Source organism: Mandrillus leucophaeus, unplaced genomic scaffold, assembly GCF_000951045.1.
Source record: "Mandrillus leucophaeus isolate KB7577 unplaced genomic scaffold, Mleu.le_1.0 Scaffold1210, whole genome shotgun sequence".
Classification (NCBI taxonomy): Eukaryota; Metazoa; Chordata; class Mammalia; order Primates; family Cercopithecidae; genus Mandrillus; species Mandrillus leucophaeus.
In genome coordinates, this window is record NW_012100433.1 from 590,059 (window position 1) to 613,122 (window position 23,064).

Consider the following 23,064-nt stretch of genomic DNA (forward strand, 5'->3'; position numbering starts at 1 on the left):
TATTCATTCATACTCTTAACTGGCATTGAGTGGCCCTGTGAGAAAAAGCCTAATTAAGTGACCTTTAGGGAAAAACTACAGAAACAAATTTACTGCATATCTATACCCACTGACACATTCAAATACATTCACATGTTCATACATAAACACATGCCACATGCTGAAATGTTTCATAACCAAACAGCCCCAAACACATACATCATATAGTAAGTTCATGCCTAACACCTACACATCAGCCAAATACCACACAAATGCATCACTCACACAAACACATACATACACAGGTAGCACATAAACCTATACATAGCACTCACATGCAGTACATACAAATCTCATACTTCAACAAACGCAAACACATTTTATGTCCCAAAACATGTCAAACACACAGAAAGATGAACAAAAGGCAAACAAATCTCACAGACGCATTTACACATTTTATTCACATGTCTCAACTGTATGCAAATGAGTACAATACCTGGCTCTCTTCTCTCCATCAGAACAGTGGAGAAAAAGGGGAAGGGGTGGGAGGGTGGTATTTACCTACTTAGTATTTTCATGGTCAAAGCAGAAAGGGGAAAAAATCTATGTGATATTGCAACCTGAATTAACTCCCCTTTCCTGTACCCCAAGTCCCCACGGCTGGCGCCCAGATGTCCATCTTATGAACGTGATAATCCAGGGCAGATGATGAGTGCATAGGGACACTGGAGGAGAGCAGAGAGAAAAAGCCACACAGGGAGACAGGAAGGCTGAGGATGAGAGTGAGAAGCAAGGCAGGAGAGCAGTTGTTGCTCGTCCACTCCTCAGCCCCAGCTGTATCCTCGCTTTCCTTCAAATGCCCCTGACTTCCACCTCCCAGGCTTAGCCCTTCCCTGGGGAGAATCCACTTTGCCAAGGAGAGGGATTTGATCACTGGCCTTATAAGCAGGGGTGAGATATGTGTCGGGCTTAGGGGCTGGAGGGCACCTTCTGGAGTCACCCAGACCAGCTCCCCCTGCGTGCCTCCCCCAGGCCACCTGGGGAGGCTTCTGTGGCAGTTATGAGCCCTCAGAAAGTTGCTGCTGCTGCCACCAGGGCTGCCACCCTCCCTGCGCCTCCCGGGAAGGAGACGCAGAGGCCTGGTGAGATCACCACTCTGTAAGGATGCCAATTATGGCTCATATATCACAACACAGCAGCCTGGTCCTAAAGCCCCAGAGCTGGCATGGGGGAGGGGAGCCTAGGAGAGGGAGACGCAGAGAAAGAGAAATTAAGACACGACTGCTGCATTGGACAGCAAGTGTCTCCTGTTTTGACCACGGGTTTTTTGGGTTTTTTTAAATTTTATATTTTTTTCCTCTCTTGGGATAAGATAGCCTTTGTCTATTTCTCAGAGGCTGCATTTTTTTTTTCAAAAGAATTTTATTATCACAGCCTTGTCTCATCTTTGCTACCTAAAAACTCCTTTAGAACTGGTCTCACGATAAAGCATACCCCATAAGCAGTTCCTCTGACTGCTTAGGGATCTTTGCTCCTTATTCTCATCACTCATCGTTTTTGTCTGCTTGTGTTGTCCCCATTTCTTGTCTCTCTGGCCCCTCACCATCTCTTCTGCTTCGATGGCTGCCTCCTTCTCTCCTCTCTCTGTGTGGCTGCATTGTATCGATTGTGGGGCCTGGAATTAGAGATGTGGCTCTCTCCTCAACAGCTTTGTGCCCTGAGCTTTGTGCCTTTTGGCTCTCCAGCCTGTGAAACGGGTGTCATGACTGAAACAGGCTGGATTTGCAGGGAAATCAGGTAACATAGGAAAATCACTGGGTGGGGCCAGGAATTGCCCCTAGTCAGGCTCAGTGTCCCTGTGTTTGAAGTGAAGGGCTTCTACTCAGGAGGCCGAGGCAGGAGAATCGTTTGAACCCAGGAGGCGGAGGTTGCAGTGAGCCGAGATCGTACCACTGCACTCCAGCCTGGGTGACAGAGTGAGACTCTCATAATTTTAAAAAAAAAGTAAAAATAAATACAAATTTAAAAAGTGAAGGGCTTTTAAACATGGTCCTGCCTCTGCCACTCCATCCTTGCTCTTTCTTTAGATTTGTGAGCCTCTTAGACTACAAAGGATGATAAGATGGCAACAGGAAGGGCACTGGATAGATTGTATATATATACATATACATATACATGTATACATGCCTCTATGTATATTGCATGTTTATGTGTGTATGTATATACATATCTGTTTGTGCATGCCATGTTAGTCATTCAGCTTTTCATGGACTCATTACCTGATTTCTTTTTTACATCATATATACACACACACACACACACATATATATTCTACGTATATATGTATATTTGGAAGGGGGCTTCTAAAATGGCTAATACATACATATGTGTATTTGGAAGGGGGGGCCTTTAAAATAGCTAATAGAATAGGATATTTAAAGAAAAGAGGTGACTTGCTTCTAGTGTTTGGAGTGTGGTTTTGATACTGACAGAGAAATGGCCTCCTTCAGGCCTAGTCGGATTCTGACCGGTTGTTTCTTTGCCCACATGAATAAATGCCTCTTTGGGGTACTGAGTACTTTCCATGGACTAGGCTTGATTTTTCAGATGACCGCAGGATGTGTGAGGTCAGGGTAGAGAATGAATGAGTTGAATTAGAGTCAACTTGCCAACCCACAGTCTGGAAGTCAACTGTCTTCACGCAAAAGTTCCTGGACCAAGGGCTTCTATGTAGTAGCCCTCTCTCTGTTAGTCATTTACCCCTTCTTTGACTCATTATCTGATTTTTTAAAAATTCCTTTATCCATTTAATTCATAATTTACTCATTCACTTATCCATTTATGTACTTACTTCCTCCTTTATAAGATACCTAAATGCATATTCATCTGTCAGTCATCATGCCATTCATTTATCCATTAATTCATTCATTTTCTGATCCATTGATGTATTTATTCATTCACTGTCTCTTACACTCATTTCACATATACTTATTGAGTGCCTATAATCTGCCATGCATAGTGCCAAGCTCTGGACATAGAATGGGGACCATGGGTAGTACTGGCCCTATAGAATTATAGTCCAGCAGGGAAGAGAGCTATTGACATCACATTCACCAAGCAAACAGGAAATGGTCACATGACAATTCTGTCATGGGCACCTATGAGGGGCTTGGCCTGTCAGGAAACCATGGAGGTCTTCTCTGAGCAAGTGGCATGCGATTGAGGTCTGTGGGATCATTAAAAATGCACTTGTTAGAGTGGGAAGGGTCTTTAAGGCACAGGGAAGGGCAGGGATGAAATCCTGGGGAAAGAGAAGCTGGTATTGAATTTATGTGCTCATCATTCACTCAGCCAGTGCTCTGAGCTCTCCCTGGGTGTCAGACACCGGGTTAAACTCCGAGATGAATCAGGCACATCTAATGATGGAGTACTCTCACTCAGTTGTGAAAATCAGGGCAAACTTCTTAGAAGAATTGAACTGGCCCATGAATAATGGATAGAATTTGGTTATGGTAAGGCAGATTGGGGGACATTTCAGGATATGGGATAAACAAGAGAAGAAGGACAGAGGCTGAGAATTGTGGGACTCAGATGGAAAACCAAGTGTAGTTCAGTCCAGTTGAACCAACCAGAAAGTGAAGGTAGTCAGTGAGAGAGAAGATTGACCAGACTGCAGGAGGCACTGAGCGCCTAGCAAAGGGGGCTGTATTTTGTTCTGGATGTGGGGAGCCTTGGAAAGATGTTTGAGCAGAGGAGGAGCTTGATCAAACTAGGGTCAGGGCCAATGAGGGTGGCAGCAGGAACCAGCCAAATGGGAGGCATGTGAATGGAGTCAGGGAGACCAGAGGTGGCCCTGCCTGAGGAGCCTTCTCCTTCCCTCTGCCTTGAGGTTGGGTAGCTGAGTCCACTGGGGACCAGGAAGTGGCAGGCCCCACTCTGCAGGAGGACAGTTTGCAGCTGTCGAGGGTCTGGGGCCTGAGCCGCTGCCTCATGCTGTGCTTCCCTCAGGGTCGGAGTGTGCCACCTCGTGCCTGGACCACAACAGCGAGTCCATCATCCTGCCAATGAACGTGACCGTGCGTGACATCCCCCACTGGCTGAACCCCACACGGGTGGAGGTGAGTGACCAGGGACATCTACCCACCTGCAGCTAAGGGGGAGGAAAATGATACTGTTAACCACTTGCTATGTCCCGGGCCTGAGTTCATTCTTTCACATATATTATCTCATTTAATCATCACACCTGCCCTGTGGGTGTGTGTTGGGGGGAGGTGGGGTAGAGTGGGGAGGAGACTTACAATCATTTCTCTATAGTCTTTAATTATTTAATACTTTCTCTCTGTCAGGTCCTACGTGAAGGGCCTTTTATTTACTGTCCCACTAAATGCTGATGTCAGCCTAGGAATAAACTGAGGCACCAATAACAGAGGTAGGGAGCATAGAGCCGGGTTTCAGACCTGAGTCTGTCTGGCTGGAAAGTCCATACTCATAAGGATGGTGTTGTGTGGCTTCTCTGGTGCCCTCCTATGTAGCCTTCCACTTTACATAGCCTAGGTTTCTGGTGTCTTTCTCCAAGCTTTACCTGTTTCAGGGAAAGCAATTAATAGGTGTCTAGCAGACTAGTATTATCGGTTGTTTGTGGAGAACCTGCCATGTTCATGTGTCCAGTGCTTAGCATGAAGACTGCATTTCAGCCTCAGTACAGTTGTATGAAAGAGGGGTCATTGTTTGCATTTTCTAGTTGTGGACACTGAAATATCAGAAGTGAGGTGATGGGCCCTGAACCAAGGCTTGAACCCAAACCTGAGTCTGAGCCCTGTGTGTTTCCCACAGTGCCAGGCCGGCATGCCCCCAGCCAGATGACTACAGAGGCCCCCACCTTGGGGCAGTGTCGGTTTGACTTTGAGATTGGCTGTTCCCACTCGCCTTTGTGTCACCCAATCAACTGGGGCCCCTGGAGCTGATGTAGGCCCTGCTTTTGTCTCCCAGGACATCACAGGTCCAGGCCTCATGTGTCACTCTGGGCACTGGCTCTTCACCCTGGAGAAACTGAAAGAAGGAGACTGGGGTTGGGGCATGGGTGAGGTTTAGCTCCATGTCTCTCCACCGTCTGCCTGGGGTGCTGAGAGGCCACGGAACCAGGGAGCTGCCATCTGCCTGCCTGCTACAGATCACGCTCTGGATAGCTGGGCAGAACCTGATACTGGGTGTACTGTTTCTCAAATGCGCTGAGGGCACAATTGCCAGGGCTTACTCAGCACTCTGGGCGTATAGACCTGGCCAGACCTCCTCCACTCTTCTGTGTGCCCCGGCATACTCCTCCCCTCCTTTTTGCTTCCTCTTTCTCTTCTGCTGTCTCTTTTCCTGTCTCCATCTTACTCTCTCTAATTTTTTTCCTATCTCTGTTTTTCCACTCTGTTTTTCTCTCCTGCCTCTTCTGATATACCTTTCCCCTTGTTCTGTCTTCCTCCCTCCCACACTCTCCTTTCCATCATCCCCTCTGTTTCTCTCTCTCTCTGTCTCTGACTCTCTCCATATCCACAAGATAGCCCTGTTTCCCAAACCTCAAGCTCTGTCATCTGTTTCCTCCACCATTCCTGAACCAGAATTCCTGCACAGATTCCCCTGAATGCCCCATTGCGTCCTGATATGCTCACATACCCAGGCATGCAGGGAGCCCACATGTCAGAATCTCAAGGCAGCTGGAGATAATCCAGAACAGGCTCCTCATTGTACAGATAGGGAAACTGAGGCCTACAGAGGAAGGCGGCTGGTCTACACAGGCAGCACAACTGGAATGACAAACTGGACTTGTGATTGGCAGTTCCTTCAATACTACCAGCTCTCCTTCCTTTTCCCACCCTAACTCCCACATACCCGAAAGCAGGTGAGTTTGACTCATACACAGAACAGACATAGGAGACCTCCCTCTCACCCCAGTATCAGAGATCTTCTTGGCCTGGCCCAGCCTCCCACTTAAGACCTTTTTCCTACCCCCTGGGCAAATTCCCACCCTTCCCTCTGTGAGCCCTGGGCACTAAAGAGTTCAGTTATAATTCACTGTGAAATAAATCCAGGGATTTGAAAGCCTGAAAGCTGCCCCCCCTCCCCACCATTGCCCACCCGCTGCCTGCCTGCCCCATCCCCCACCCAGTTCCCTGGTCTGCCTGCCTTTATTGATGCTGGCCTACCGAGAGAACCATAACGAGGTTCAGACCTCCACTGGTCTCTGGAGGCCTCATTATCCAGGAGGAAAAAAATGTGGTAGAAAAAGGGAGGAGGGCGAAGGGCAGAGATTGATGATTTCCAGGAATAAGGCAGAAAAGTTGGCCTCTGCTGCACCCCTGCCCCTTGTGCGGTGAGAGCTACAGAAATAGAGCTGCTGGTGCAGGCATTTCCAGGCCAGAGGAGGCCCTGGATAGCTCCTCTGCTTTCTGGGGGTCTGCCCGCGAGCACCAGTGCAATTTAGATAGCTGGGGGTGAGGCTGTGCTCCAGCTGCTGCCACTTTTATCCCCAGGGTAAGAGAGTGAGAGGCAAGAACTGGCATTTACAGGGCACTTGCTGTGATCGGGCACTGGGTCAGGCACTTCCAATCCTTTATTTCCACCCCCACCCCCTACCACACACGCATAACCACACACATATGTCCCTATCAGGTGGGTATTAGTCTCTTCCTGCTTCCAATGGAAGTAATGGAATCTCAGAGGTGGAAGCTACTTGCATAAGAGAAGTTGAAGAGAGACCCAGGCCAGTCTGATAGTTTACTTCAGCTATCCCTGCAGCGTTTATGAAATGTAGAGTAATAAAGGCAATACATTTACTGATGGCTTACCAGGGATGTGCTGGCAAATAGTTAACAGCTGACTCTCCACAAACATTAAACTCTGATTTGTAGCATTTCCCAACTTCTGCGATACAAATATTCCTACCGTGGCGGATTTCAAGGTTTGCAGGTTGCTGTCACTGAGCACAAAGTTGGGAAGATCCAGGCACAGTTGGCTCTTGCGAGCCTATGCAAGCCAGCTGTGGTCCACCACTGACGCTTAGTCAACACAGACTCTATTTTAAGTTCTTTACATATACTGACATGAATGAAGAGAATGAGGACTACTTAGATGAGTGGTATGTCAACATTGAGATCACAGGTCATGATGAGGACACCAGGACAGTGAGCTTTGTGAAGGCAGGACCATGGTCATATTAGTTACCATAGTACCTCCCTCAGTGCCTAGCACACAGCAGGTAGTTGCTAAATATTTATGATTGCTGAGTCAGGTGACCAAAGTTTTAGTGTAAGCTCTGGCGCCTTCCTGCTGTATGTCCTGGAGCAAATCCTGTCACTTCTCTAGGCCACAGTTTACCTAGTTGTGAAGTGAGAGCTAGGCTTCACTCAGAAGTCACAAACTGAAATGCCACCTGAACCAGGCAGGTGGAGAAATGAGTGAAGCAGGCCAAACATACTCTTTTGTACATTAAATACTGAGGCAGCCGGGCACGGTGGCTCATGCCTGTAATCCAAGCACTTTGGGAGGCCAAGGCAGGTGGATCATCTGAGGTCAGGAGTTCGAGACCAGCCTGGCCAACATGGTGAAGCCCCATGTCTACTAAAAATACAAAAATTAGTCAAGCGTGGTGGCGCACGCCTGTAATCCCAGCTACTCAGGAAGCTAAGACAGGAGAATCGCTTGAACCTGGGAGGTGGAGGTTGCAGTGAGTCGAGATTGTGCTACTGTGTTCTTGCCTGAGCAACAAAGTGAGACTCCGTCTCCGAAAATAATAATAATAATTACAAATAAACACTGAGGTATATTAGTAGTAGTATTTACTGTAAATATTTTGGAAAGAAAGACTTGCAGAAAAATATAACACCCATACACATACTACCTAACTTAAGAAATAAAAACTTTACAGATACTGTTGAAGTTCTTTTCTATTTTTCTTTTTTCAATTTTTTAATTTTTTTTTTTTTTAGTGGAGATGAGGTCTCACTATGTTGCCCAGGCTTATTTTGAACTCCTGTCCTCAAGTGAGACTTCTGTCTCAGCCTCCCTCTTTTCTTTTTCATTGAGCTATAACTTACTTCCTTATCGTAAGTGTAAGGCATTATAAATTGTTTTGCCTGTGTACACTCATGAAACCACTACTCATATTAGGATGTGGACCTGTCCAAATCTTCAGGGAGTCCTCCCTCCCCATGCCAAGCAATTTCTCCAGCACCAAGGTAACCGCTGTTTTGTTCTCTATCACTATGGATTGGTTTTGCTAAATTATAAATTTATTTGTAGACTTGGTCCCTATCTCTAAGAATTGGTTTTGCTTATTTGTAAACTTCATAGAATTGGAAATCATGAGCCATTTTCATAAGTGTATTTTCAATTTCTATAAAGAGAAACACAATGTACCTCCTTTTTTGTGTCCTAAGCCTTCTTTTTCTCAGTCCCCTTCCCTGTACATGCACTTTTGAAAGTGATTAGAGGTACAGAAAAGTCTTCCTCTAATCTAATAAACAAAATGATACAAACTCAATAAGAGGTTGAAATGCCCCTCAGGTTCAATGCTGGAGAGACTGCAGGGAATGGTGGGGACTACGGCAAACTATGGAAAACACGGTTGTTGTTTTTCTGCTTCCAAATGGGGACAGCCTTAGCCAAGTGCAGCAATGTGAAAATGTGGGCCTCCTGTGGCCAAATTTTTCATTTTTTCTTGGGTACAAGAAACCTGGCGTTTTTAAAATTTGAAATATCTTTCTTTTTTAAAAATTTTGGCAACTAATTTTGACTTTTTTAAAACACTTGTATGCCAAACCAAACATTTCTGTGGTTTGTGTAGCCTAGAAGCTGTTGGCTTGCAACCTTTGGATGAGACAGACTATTCCAGTCTGGAGATCTAGAATTCTGGGGTGGCAGCCTGTCTCCCATCAGTTCCTAAGAAATAGATCCAATTTGCTCACACATCGTCCCTTGCCCAGGGATGCTGAGAGTGTTTCACAATAGAAAGTGCATCTGCCTATCCTCAGAACCTTATAATTCCTTTAGGTGCTGAGACCTTGGCTTTTATAATAGCTTCTGAAAAAAAAAAATGGGAGGAGGAAAGAGAGGGAGGGAATGACTTAAGGAAAGGAGAGATAAATTGCCATTTATTGACTATGTCTAATATGTAGACATGGTTTGCTAGGCAATTCTATATATGCCACTTCATTTTGTCTCCATCACCCCCCAGTGAGGTAAGGATTATCACGTTACAGATGAAGAAGCTAAGGCTCAAAGAGGTTGTCATTGCCCAATTCACATAATGAATGTGGCAGAATTAGCTAGCTAATTGCATGGCATTCCATCCTGCAAGGGCAACCCTCATACATGTCTTTCAAAAATGTGCAACACATGCTGACACAGAATGCAAAATTCATTTGTGAAAAGAAGGTAGCTTTGTGGAAAACCCTGCCGAGTGTCTAAAGGTCAGAGGCCGAATGGTTCTGAGTGACTGTTAAATCCAGTCTAACTGACATAGAGATGGAGAACTAAGTGCACTGGAGGGGAAGCCCATGGTCAAAGAGATGCAGCCAGAATCTACTGATTTTTTTTATTCATTTATGGACGCGCTCATACATTCGTTTATTTGATTGTTCATTTACTTATTCAATAAACATCGAGTATGCACTTCCAAGTGGCAGATACTCTTCAAACACTAGGAATACGAAGTGGGAAAAGCCTAGGCTTTTAAAAAGCTCTCCCTGGAAGGAAGGTAGAAACTCGGTGGCTGATAACAAAAAGCAAATAATTAATAATAATAATAATAATAATAACAACAACAACAACTGATATGATTTGCTCATAGCAGGTCCCAGAAATCAAGGGAAAAAGCTAAGGGGAAAAGGGCTCATCTTAGAAGACATCCAGGAGAGGTGTCAGATCTGGGCTTCTGGATGAGGGGGCTCTCTTAGATGCCTTCTCACATGTCTTTGGCTCTGCTTGGGGCCTGTCTTCTTGGACCTTCATCTTTTAGATGCTCTACCCCCTCCAACATTTGTCTCAAAGGGCCTCTCCACCTTTCTGAACTTTGGTCTTCCCGTCGGTCAAAAAAGTAAGCTATTTTATACTTACAGCTTCAGGGGATGGTATACTTTGAAGGAGATTATGGTGTTCAAAGCCTAGACCTTAAAACCAGATAAATGTGGGTTTAATTGCTGACTGTCACTACCTATGTGTACGATTTGGGGCAGGTCATTTAACTTCTCTGTGCCCCAGTTTCCTCTTGTGTAAACCAGAGTCAAAAATAGTACCTATCTCATAGTTATGGTGAGAATTACATGAGATGAAAGCTCCAAGCCCAGAGCTTAGAGCATAATATTTATTAAATAGAGAATTTTGTGCTGATGAGGATGAGGATACTGGTGGTGATGATGGTATTGATGTTGGTGGAGGTGGTGATGTTCGTGATGGTGTTTTCATGCTGCTGATGATGGTGGGGTAGTGGTGCTGCTATGATGATGATGGCAAAAAGAAGATGGTGCAGATGATGGTGGTAGTGTTGGTGGTGCTGTTGATGATGATGATGGTGGTGGTGGTGATGATGATGGTGGTGCCAGTGGTGTTGATGATGATGACAATGATGATGATGGTAATTGCAGCCAGGAAGAAAAGATAGTCTGTTCTTCCTACCACCGAGGCAGGAAATGAAAGCCCTCTTACAAAACCTTATCTGAAAAAGCTGTGACTGGGCTAGATGTCTCACTGGAATCAAGAGGAAAAAGGCTGACATTTGAGGGGCCCCATCTGGGATCTCCCAACTTCTCCTCTAAACAGCCTAGCCATTCCTTCAGCTCCCACTGCCTGTCCCCTTTCCCAGTTCTAGCACACAGAGGGGCCCTGTAGTGAGACAGGTGGGGCGTGCAGCCCTGAGTAATAGTGGAAAGTCCAAAAGCCTTGGAAAGATAAATAGGCTTATGCAGATAGTATAAAAGTCCTTTTTCCAAACTCACGTCAGGTAAACCTCAACTGACAGAAACTTGTACAACCACACCAAGACACTCCTACAGATGGATTAAATTAGCCCTCAGATAAACAGGGGAAGGCATGGGCATCAAATCCCTAGTGAATTCTAACTCTGCTGTTTTCTACTTCTTGAACCTTTACCAAATACCCTCCAACATCTATGGATTTTGACTGGGAACAGACTCTCATACTGAGAGATGAAAATCTGGTTAAGAGAATGAAAGGAGATGATCCTCTTCACCCAGCCCCATGGCTGGGAGGCAGAGGGGGAAGAACATAGCTTAACTGGAAGAAAGGAATACTGAAACAACCCAAATTCCCTCATTTGTATTTGTATCACATTCCTTCATGTATTTCTTCACTGTGCTCCATGCTTCACCCTGAAAGGATACAGAAATGTCTACAGCTCAGGACCTGCCCTCAAGAAACTTACACAATTGGTACTAGGTTTACCATTTTCACATCATTTATATGAATGCACCATCTCAACAAGTCTATGACATTTTCAGTACCCATCTTATGGATGAGAGAACCAAATCTCATAGTGGAAATTTACAAAGCAATTCCAAATCAGAATTGCAACCACATCTGTCCTATATCATGTCCCATGACTTTTCCCCATACCAGTTTATGCATGTATTGGGGACAGGTAGACAATTTCAACAGAAGTAGTAAGAGACAAGATAATAGATTTCACATTGCAAGACTGATTGGAAGATCATCAGGTTAAGCTCTTTCTCCAAGGTCTTTGATTTACTTGGAGGATGAGAGTGGCTACATTTAGCCTATACTAAACTGGTCCTCTAAACTAGACTTGTTTAGAGGACAAGTCTAGTGCTTGACCTTAGATGATCTTCTGATGCTCTAGAAGACAGGAAGACAAGTAAATAAATTATTGTCCATTGGTAAGATCATCTCTCTTTTGAGAAGAATCTGTTCCTTTATAAAATAAATATTTATTTAGCATCCCCTGTGTGCCAGGCATTGCTGAAGGCATGGCATATCTAATGTGAACCTGACATGCTATGGAGCAGAGAAGAAAGGCACCCAATCCAGTCTTAGGGTCACCTGATTCCCTTTGTCACAACCTCGCCAAGAAACCTAATTACAATTTGGCTCCCATATAGGTCTGCCCTCAGGGAGAGAATAGGCTGTTTACATGGATTTTCCACATTCTGGCCCATGTGACTGTTCATTTTTTAATTAAAATTAATCAACTGGCCTCTCAGTCAGTCAGACAAGCTCTGATCATGTGGACTTCCATGGCTGTTTGTTCACAGTTGCCTCTCAATACACATCTAAGCATGTACCATTTTATTTCATTTCATTTTATTCTTTAAAGAAATAATTGTAATCTGGCATGAAAACTGGGGCATCTAGGGAGAATAGAAAAGGGAGCTTCTAGGACTTTTTTTTTTTTTTTTTTTTAACGGAGTCTTGCTCTGTCACCGGGCTGGAGTGCAGTGGCTCAATCTCAGCTCACTGCAACCTCCGCCTCCCAGGTTCAAGCGATTCTCCTGCCTCAATCCCCCAAGTAGCTGGGACTACAGGCACATGCCACCACACCCAACTAATTTTTGTATTTTTAGTAGAGTTGGGGTTTCACCATGTTGGCCAGGATGGTCTCGATTTCTTGACCTCGTGATCTGCCCGCCTCGGCCTCCCAAAGTGTTGGGATTACAGGTGTGAGCCACTGCACCTGGCCAAGCTTCTAGAATTTTTATGGTAGCTGTATCCCTGATACTATGTTATCTTTCTAGTCTTATTTAGCTTTCTCCTTTCACCCACTTTAAAAAATATCATCATGTTGGATTTTATGTTATGAGCTTTATTAAATCATTTCTGAAACAATTGGTTATTTTCAAATCCTGGTTTCCCTACCTAACAGCTATGGAGCATTGGGAATTTACTCTCTTATGACATAAGATTAATGCCCACCTCACAGCATCATGGCAAGAAATAATAAGATAATGCATACAGTAATAAGCACAACAAATATACTCAATATATTTTAGTAGTCATTATCATCATCATCATTATTATTTTTAAAGAAGAGGCTATAAATAAGTGCCTGTAAGCTCTGCCTGACGGGGCTAGGAAAAGTGCCAAAGAAGACATAAGTTTTGAGCAGACATTGAAAAGATTCTCAAAGTGACGAAATGGGGAAGGGCATTCAGGGAAGGGGAAGAGCAAGAACAAATTCACCGTGGGCAACCTCAGGGAACTGAAGGCAGACCTGTATGACATGGCAGCAGGTGACAGCAGGAGGGGTTCTCTGCCTTTCCAGGGTTTTGAACTATAGGTTGGTTCATAATAGCCCATTTACTCTCAGACTGCAGTGTGCATTGGAGTCATCTGACAGGCTTGCTAAAATGCAGAGTCTCAGGGCCTGGCCTCAGAAAATCCAATTCATTAAATCCAAAGCAGGTCTGAGGAATCTGCCGGTAATTTAACACACTCCCACGGCAATGCTGATGAAAGTGGTCTTCAGCTCATGCTTTAAGAAATGCTTCTCCACACTTTTCTCCCATCCTCCTGCTGTAGCCACACACATGTATGCACACATACACATGCAAACACACACATGCGCGCGCGCGTGCACACACACACACACACACCCCTCCTCCCCCAACCTTATCCCAACTCCACGAATGGGTTGAACATTAGTCGATAATTTTCTGAAGGGCCTTTCTGATTGTGTCTCCACCCCCAAGTTCTGCTTCTCCTCAACCCTTGTTCCTGCCAGGGAAATACAGAACCATGACACATACGGTGAACACAAATATTATTTTAATCTTATGGCTCCTGTTATTGCAAGTACCCAGGCAAGTTCTCCATGTAAAAGCCAGGGTGAGGTCAGGACTTGGAAGGTCCCAAAAGAGGTGGGGTGGTTGAATGTGATGCCAACACGGAGGTGGGTCCCTCCCAATCCCAAGCCCATCTGACCTCTCTCTCCCTCTTCCCACAGAGAGTTGTCTGCACTGCTGGTCTCAAGTGGTATCCTCACCCTGCTCTGATTCACTGCGTCAAAGGCTGTGAGGTGAGTCACCAGGAAGGCACTCCTCGGTTCCCTGGAAATAATCCTGCTGTTGTTATTGTTATTGTTATATTAATGTTGGCTATCCTTTGCCATACCTACTGAGTGTTGAAAATATCCATTTAGCAGACTTCTTGGACAGGGATTAGCAGCCTCATTTTACAGATGATGGAATTGAGGCACAGAGATATAAAGAAGCATATTAAAAAGCATAGGGAATGGAGTTGGGTTCCAGGCCAGGCTTTTGTGGCTCCAGAGCCTGTGGTCTACAAAATATGGAATCTGTAAGAAAGGAAGGGCAGGAGGCTATAATGATTTACTGTCTAGAATATGCTAATGTTGGAAATTTACCAACATTGTTACATTTAACCTTTACAGAGTCATGTGAGGTGGTTTTCTTTTTAATTTCCATGTTACTGATGACCTTTACTTGCAGACCTATTCCTTCTGCCCACATCTTAGTCATTTACTCATGCCTCAACCCTAGAAGGAATATGAATGCCTTACACCTAACCATTGAGCTGAAGTGGAAGAGCCTTTATAACCCTTAAATTCTATGACTTCACAGTTGAGCCATTCCTTAGAGCTTGGAATTATAGAGATCTGGCTCCGTGTCTCAGTGACAAGCTTGGGAGGACTCAAGAAGCATGGTTCTGGGGACATCAGCTGTGTCCTGAAGGGAGGGCTGTCCACGGAACTCAAAGACATTTCTGCACATTACTCTGCCCCTTGTGGCTCTTCCCAGCTGGCAGTGAAAAAACGGTCCCAAATCCCTTCCAGGTGGATGGCCAAATCTCTGTGGTTCATCCAGAGCCCACTGAGGAAAACGCAGGTGAAAAGGATGAGACCATGCCCTAGAAAAATTTGTATTTGATGAAAGTATTAGAACGCCAGAACCAGAAAGACTCTTTTACTAATCTCAACTAACCTTTTATTTTTAAAATGGGTAAACGGAGACCCAGGCAGTGGCTGGATCTAAAATTTGATGGAATGCCAAAACTGGGAAGGCTCTTAATTTGATCTAGCTCTATTTTCTTGGTGTATAGAGTAGAAACCAAGGGCCAGAGAGGGGATGGAATGTCCAAGTTTGCACAGCATGATAACCACAAAGACAAAACACGGGCCCAGCTCTTCTAACGTCCAGGCTGGTGCTTTTTCTCCTGCTGCCTGCCTATGATCCATTCCCTAATCTGTGTCACAAGACAGTCCCTAGGTCATACATTTCTTTCTCTGCATTGTTGAGGGATTTCCTGAGGGCACTTGACATTGTACTTGACTTTAGGAACCCCATTCTCCCAGGCTTCAATTAGGAATGGCAAAATCAAAGGCAAGGCCCTGTGGCTGTTGCTTACTTCTATTTCTTTGGGTCAGTCCAGCATTGTGGGAAAAGAAAGCTTGAGTTACCTGGGCACTCATTCTGCTGAGTCAGTGGTCTGGGCAACCAGTGTGACAGCGGAATTCAATCCTTCCTTGGACTCAGCAGTGAGACCCAAGAGACCCTTACCTGTCAGACTCTGAGCCCTGTCAGTGATGTTTATCGCCTTTGCCCTTGCAGGTGCCCCTCATCTCCTTTCCTCTTTAGCTTTGTTCTAATAGTGCCTTGTCTGGAGCTGAAAATTATGCTTAGAAAACATACAAACTCTGGGACTATCAACCTCGAGTGTCCAGAGGTATCCAAGATAAAGAAAGGGTTTGGGGACCCTTGAGCCCCTGTTTTCTGTACCATGCTGGGTCCAAAGTGATCATTCACTCACTTGTTCATCAAAGCTTCACTGAGAACCTCTTATATGCCAGATACTGTTCCAGTTCTGGGAATATATTGGTGTTAGTCCAGTGAAAATAGTATTATGCTCTCCTTGAGTCATCTATGATATCTTATTGCCTATCATCCATCCATCCATCCATCCATCCATCCATCCATCCATCCATCCATCCATCCATCATTTTAATAAATAACCATTTGTGGAATCTATATTTGATAAAGTTTTGCACAAATACCAGACATTTTGCTAGCAATCTAGGATACATAAATGGATGATGTTCACATTATAGTGAAGGATATAGACAATTAAAGAGATAATTTTAAAATTCTGAAGAGCTATCACAAAATCAAATACAAGAGGCTATGGCAGCACAGAGCATCCTGAGGCTATTAGGGGTGGCATTTTGGAGAGGTATCATTTGAGCTAGATCTTGAAGGATGGTTTGTTTGTCTGAATGCGTTACTAGTAGAAGTAGCAACATGAGATACACCAGAGACAGGATAAATCTCTAAGTACCAGAGCTTTTCTCATGTTGTTCCCTGTCTCTAGAAATTCTCTCTTCTCCACCCCCATCTAATTAACTCCTACTCATCTTTATGATCTCAGCTGAAGCGTCATTTCCTCAGGGACACCTTCACTGAGTTCCCTGTCTAGATCAAATCTTTCTACTCTTTAATAGCATCACGCACCTCTTCTCCATAGCTCTTATTAGAGTTGAAATTGGTTAATTAGATGTGTGATTATGTGATTAAAGTCTGTCTCTTCACCAAAGTATAAGGTCTGGAGGGGTAGGAACTATATCTATGCCGATTCACTATTGCATCCCTTTCCTTAGCATAATGTGTAACACATAGTAGGAATTAAATACATAGGATTGAATAAAGATAAATGGATGGATGGATGGATGGATAGGTGGATGAAAGGGTATGGTTGCAGGAAAGAACATATAGGGTAAAGTAACTAGTGATGGGACTGGAGAATGTTTTTCAGGGCTCAAATAAAAAAGTACCACCTTCATTTAATTTTTCTCTTTTTCCCTAGCTACTTCTTTACCAAGCCAGTTCGTTTAATTCTAAGGAAGGGACAATTAGTCTCCATCATTATTCTGTTCATTTATTACATAAAAAAGAACATAGCCCACAGGCAGACCTCCCAAGGCAGGAAGGAAAAGAAAGGGTTTATCCTTCATTGTTTGTACCCCGATGTTCTAATGTGAATGTGATGTGTTCATTCTGGTGGTCACACAGCAGAGTCACATCTGAACTCACAGCCATGTGCATGCATACCCACATACCTGAGCTCAGGTCTTCCTTACTCTTAGAGCTCTGCCCAGCTGTGATCTTTTTAGGGCTCTAATAGTGGAGTGAGGAAATGAAATCTGGCATCATGAGTTCAGGGTGCAAAGGTTCTGTGAGTGAGAATTTGGAACACAGAGGCAAAAGCCAGGAATGCCACCTGGGATGGAGCTTGGTTCTTTCTGGAGCAGTGAAGATGGGAAAGGGAGATCACTGGATCATAGAAGGCATGCTTGGATGCAAAGATGTTAAACCAATGACGTCTCTTTCCCATGAATGAGTTACTGAGCTTTAGAGACCCCAACCAGCACTTTAATCAGAGTGGTTTCACTTTCATCTGCTTTCTATATTGAAATGTCACACAATATTGCATTTGATGGTGAGGAGAGGGGTAGGTTCACTATTTTGAGAAATTATTGGACTAATCTGGCCTCTTTATTTCATTAGTGGGAGTCCTGAGGCCTAGAGGAGATAAAGCTACTTAACCAAAACCACGAAGTAACCACCCCATTGGCTGAGGTTGGGAGGACTAGAACCCAGGTTTTCTTAATCCCTGCCAACTGCCCTTGACACTATGCTAGTACAGTTACATCCCACTGCAGAAACATTACTAAGAGCCAAAGTTGTACGCAGCCTTAAATGAGGTGACTGGGAGGCAAAGACAAACTAGGCATTGCCCATGTCCATGAAGAGCTCACAGTCTTGCACCAGCTACAGAAACATAAACAGACCACAGAATACAATGTGCTAGCGGTTGGGATTAGGAAATACAAGTGACTGGGGAATCCAAGAGACTCTTGGACTTTCCCCTAAAAAGACTCTGGGTTCAGATAAATAAAGGCTTGACTCTATTATCTTTTCTTCATCTTGGGTGTGTCCCGGGGTGGAAAAACACATAGAAGAAAAGAAATAAATCAGCATATGCTAGAACAGCCGAGAATGATGAAGTAAAAAACCATAGAGCCAACTTAGATTTAAATCACTTACTCTGACTGTGCCAGTGTGATTTTGGGCAAGTCCCTGTCTTTGAGTCTCCACATCTTCATCTGTAGAGTGAGAAAAACAATACCTACCTCACTTATTGTTTGGAGAGCAAAAGAAGAAAACAAACATGTAAAACCTGTGACATCAAGTATATCTGCTCTCCTTGTGAGAGGGAGCCCACCATCACACACAGACCATGATGCCAAATTTCTATGAGTTCTTACATTTTATCTTTTGTTTTTTAATACTTCTTGGGGCAGTTTACATTCAGCTTCCTAACATATTTGCATATATTTTATTATAAATTATGTTTTTAATTACTACTGAAAAAAGTGGGAGAAGGAGGCTCACGTTTCCTGGTCATGTCTTTGAGTAACATGAGCCCTCTTTCAGGAAGATGTAAGTCATTTAATTTGTGGTTTTACATACCCACGCACCCAAGAGTATGTACCTCAGCATAACTGTACTCTAGTTGGAAAAAACTGGGTAAGAGTCTTTATGAATGGTACAAAGAAAGATAAGAGTCTTTATGAATGGTAGAGGTGATAACTTATCCAAGGGGGTGTTGGGGATGTGAAGCCTGGCCAGCTAATCGTGGAGGGCTGTGAAAAGATGACAGACACCCGAAGGACTGCAGACGTCAGCTCCCACTCACTCCAGGATGCTAACAAGGCCTCATTTCCTGCTTCTCTCTCACTTTCCAGCCCTTCATGGGAGATAATTACTGTGATGCCATCAACAACCGAGCCTTTTGCAACTATGACGGCGGGGATTGCTGCACCTCCACAGTGAAGACCAAAAAGGTAGGCCAGGGTGCAGTCCTCGACAGCTGCCTCCTGCCCGCTTCTCCAGCTTGTGGGGCCAGGATCACTCCTACATGGCTAGACAACCCTTGTCCTAACTGTGCCAGCACTGTCCACAAGCTTTATTTCATTTTATTTTTTTATTCTTTTGGTCAGTAGTTGAACTAATATCATGGGCTAGGCCCTGGCTGATTTTTACAGATGTGGTTCTCAAAACTTAGAATCAGGTACAGAAGCAGATAATAAAACTGCAATACATACTTTCAGAAAGGAAGGATGAAGTGCTTGGGGGGCTAGGCAAGACGTCAGAGAAGGCGCTGCAGAGCAAGAGGCATCTGCACTGAAACTTGAGGGATAAGAGGAAGGGGTGAGGAGGTGGTCAAAAGAATGGTGTCTAGAGCAGGACACTGGCATGTAAAGTCCCAGAGAGAACATACATTTTTAGGGGGTAGGGCTGAAGTCTAGGAGAGAGAAAATAGTACATCCCTAATGAGGTCGTTTACAGTCTTATGAGCATTTAATTATCTCTTATTTGTCATACCTGTAGAATTAGGGAAAGATGGTCATGGTCATGGTTTTTTTTCTTTATATTATTTTTTTCTTTATTCTTTAATCGTCCCAGGAGTGATTCACGTGTTTATAGTAAACCAAAGAAAAAACATTCGATAGATGCATGTTAACCCCTCACAGAAAAGTGGCCACCTCCATTTTTCTCTGACTGCCACTGAGACCAGAGTGAGGAGCCCCAGCCAAGAGTTGGGAGCAAGGTGGTAACCCAGCCAGCCTGGGCTGAGAAGCGTTCTTGTGATGAATGAGTTAATGGAAAACTATTTCTATTTTTATATTCCTCTGCAATCTGAGCTGAAAGATCATTTCATCTGTGTCATTTTAAAGAAGGGGGAACTGAGTTTCTGAGACAGGAAAAGCAAAGAATCATAGTCAGTCATGCCTAAAGAGCCCTCTATGACTATCTTGGCCCAAACGTTTCATTTTATTAATAGGGGCACTGAGGCCCATAAAAGAGGAATGATTTGTCCCAGGTGACAAAGTGAGTGATAGAAAGAGTGAGGTTCCTGGATTCCAATCCCAGTCCCTTTATTTTGCAACATCCTTAGGAGAGTTGGTTTCTTCAAGAAAGAAGCTCTGACCCAAAATACAGGAACAAATAGGACAAGACCCAAGGAACACATTCTAATCGAATGGCTGTTACTGAATCTTTTGGTTGAGGAATAAAGATTCTGGGATTGTCCAGGATCAGTCAGTCCCATGTGGGCAACACTTTTCAGATGCCTACCCTTCTTTGGTTTCGGTTTGGTTTTGATTTTTGATAGGACACTGAAGGTGTACAATTTTTGCTTAAGTAGGGGACAATAAAATTCATTTTGTGTTAAGGAATTTTATCATTTTTTTCTAATTATGAAATGCATATTGGAAAATTCAGAAAGAAGAAAACAAAAGAATTCACTTATTATCTTAAAACCCAAAGAAAACCACTGCTTTTTCTTTTGGTGTATTTTATTCTGTGTATTTTGTTAAGTGTGAGGATATTTTTGTCTATGTATATATCACTGCCTTTCTAGCTTACAATCTTGTTTTGCTTAGCTTTGTTTACTTAGCATAGGAAATCTTAGACATAAGAATTATTTGCACTGAGCACAGTGGCTCATGCTTGTAATTCCAGCACTTTGGGAGACCAAGATGGGCGAATCACTTGGGACCAGGAGTTGGAGACCAGCCAGAGCAACACAGGCAGACCCTTGTCTCTACACATAATAATAATAATAATAATAATAATAATAATAATAATAATAATGTAGCTAGGTATGGAGGCGCATGTCTGTAGTCCCAGCTATTTGGGAGACTGAAGCAGGAGAACCACTTGAACTCAGAGATGTCAAGGCTGCAGTGAGCCGTGATCATACCACTGCACTCCAGCCTAGGCGATAGGGTGAGAGCCTATCTCAAAATTAAAAAAAAAAAGAAAAAAAAATCTGATAGTAGTATAAACATCTCAGCTGTATTTTTTGCTGCATTGTTATTTATTATATGGTTGTGATGTATGATAATTTATATAACAATTTACTTCAACTCTTATTTTTAACTTTTGGATTATTTCCTTTTTCTTATAACTAAAATGATGCTCATGAGCATCTTTGCACATAAAATACTTTTATAGCTCTAATTATTTCTTTATCGTTGATCCTTACAATTGAAATGCTAAGGGAGGGGTGTAAGCATATTTAAGGCTCTTGATACCTGTTTCCAAATGAATATAGTGAACAATATTATCCATTTTCTTCCATTGGAATCAGCCACCTTTGAACGTGAATGGACGATGAAGTTTGTATTTGAAACAGAATTTTGTACAGAATTATGGCTCCATCTGACACCAGTGGCTGGAGAAAGAGCAGCTCTATTTAAAATAATGTTCCTACCTATTGTAACTTAGGTACTAAAATATGAAATATGAAGCTGATTTTTTGACAGAGAACTTTCCAAAATGGATTCCTCTCTCTACGGAGTGCATTGTGGGAATATGAAGTCATGAGATTGAGGTTCAGGTTCAGATTCCAAATATTCATTCATTTATTTATTTATTTATTTATTTTGAGACGGCGTCTTGCTTTGTTGCCCAGGCTGGAGTGCAATGGCATGATATCGGCTCACCGCAACCTCTGCTTCCCAGGTTCAAGCGATTCTCCTGCCTCAGCCTCCCAAGTAGCTGGGATTACAGGTGCCCACCACCACACCTGGCTAATTTTTGTATTTTTAGTAGAGATGGGGTTTCACCATCTTGGCCAGGCTGGTTTTGAACTCCTGACCTCATGATCTACCCACCTTGGCCTCCCAAAGTGCTGGGATTACAGGCATGAGCCACTGTGCCTGGCCAGGTTCCAAATTATTATAGTAACTTTACCATATACATATTATTTGAACATCAAGCCACCATTTTGGCTCTCTGTTCCTGTACTGAGTTCCAGTGCAGCAATTTCAGACTCCCAGGCCCTGAGATAAGCACAGACTCTTCACTAAGGAACCCCAGAACCGGCTCTTTGCTAGCTCTGATGCATTTCATACTCTTTTTTCTTCCTTGTCTACCCACATCATAAATGTAGTTGGGCTTTTTATGTTAAGAAATCCTCTTCTTCCACTTTAAATTCTTGTTTCTTCCTGTTGGCTGAGGGTGTAGAATGCAGATGGCCAAGCTGCCTTCATCCAATGAGTTGAATGTCCATTGAGGATCTCTGTGTACTCAGCACCAGACCAGGTTGTAGACAGGCAGTATTTCTGCCCTTGTGAAACTTGTAGTCTATTAGGGGAGCCTGTTATTAAGCAGGGAGCCACACAACTATTGCATTTAATTACTTTTGTGGAAGAGGCAATGATGAGGAAGTGTGAGATTTTATGGAGAACAGCATGAAGGTCCAAGAAAGCTTCTCTGAGGAAGGGATATTTACATGGAGATCTGAAGAGGGAGCAGGAGTCTTCCTGGTGAAGGTGAATAGTGGTCGGGGGTAGAAGAGGAAAGGTCTCTTAAAACTGTACATGAAGTGTGGATTAGAGAGACTAACGGCCTCCTTTATGGCAGATAGGACTTTGCCATCATTATTTCAGTTGTGGACAGGTGTTTGGGGCTTTTCAGATGCAAGATTCCTAGAAGTCTGACTTCTGGAAAAGAAAAGTGTCTCAAATTAAAATCACACTTCCTACAATTTAGATTTCCCAGTTTGACTTTTAAGGGAACTTCAACTTCTTGAAACTTTTATCCTCTTTCTTGGACACCCCCAAATACTCCCTGCAGTAGACTGGCTTAAAGGTGGTGATAGATGGAGACAATAAATAAGAACACAAGACTTCCCCAAGTGAACCACTGCATGTTTCAGACACTCTGCCAGACACTTGGCCTCTGCAATCCTCTTTAATCCTCTTGTCAACACAGAGAGGTCACTATTCTTATCCCCATCACACAGATGAACCAGTCTGGGCTTGGAGTACATATGGGACTTGCCCAAGTTCACTTGGCAAGTGAGTGGGGAAGCCCAAGTTTAAACCCAGTTCTGTCTGACTCACAAGTTCTGCTTTTTCTCCTGCATGGTGCTGAGTTTCAGAAGAAAGCACATGGGGTGCCTATGTCCCCAGCATACCTCGGCATGACCCTCCCTATTCTGGTTGGAGACATTTCACCATAAGCCCAGACTGCCAGGGAACCT

The 23,064-nt window shown here is 43.7% G+C and overlaps 1 protein-coding gene across 1 annotated transcript in view; it reads left to right on the forward strand.

Moving 5' to 3' along the window:
* PAPPA (pregnancy-associated plasma protein A, pappalysin 1) overlaps positions 1-23,064 on the forward strand; it is a 213,468-nt gene that overhangs the window by 178,692 nt on the left and 11,712 nt on the right. The window contains exons 17-19 of the mRNA XM_011971313.1: positions 3,988-4,097; positions 13,940-14,011; positions 18,755-18,853. Of these exons, the coding sequence (XP_011826703.1) occupies positions 3,988-4,097; positions 13,940-14,011; positions 18,755-18,853 (281 nt within the window). The remainder of the gene's footprint in view (positions 1-3,987; positions 4,098-13,939; positions 14,012-18,754; positions 18,854-23,064) is intronic.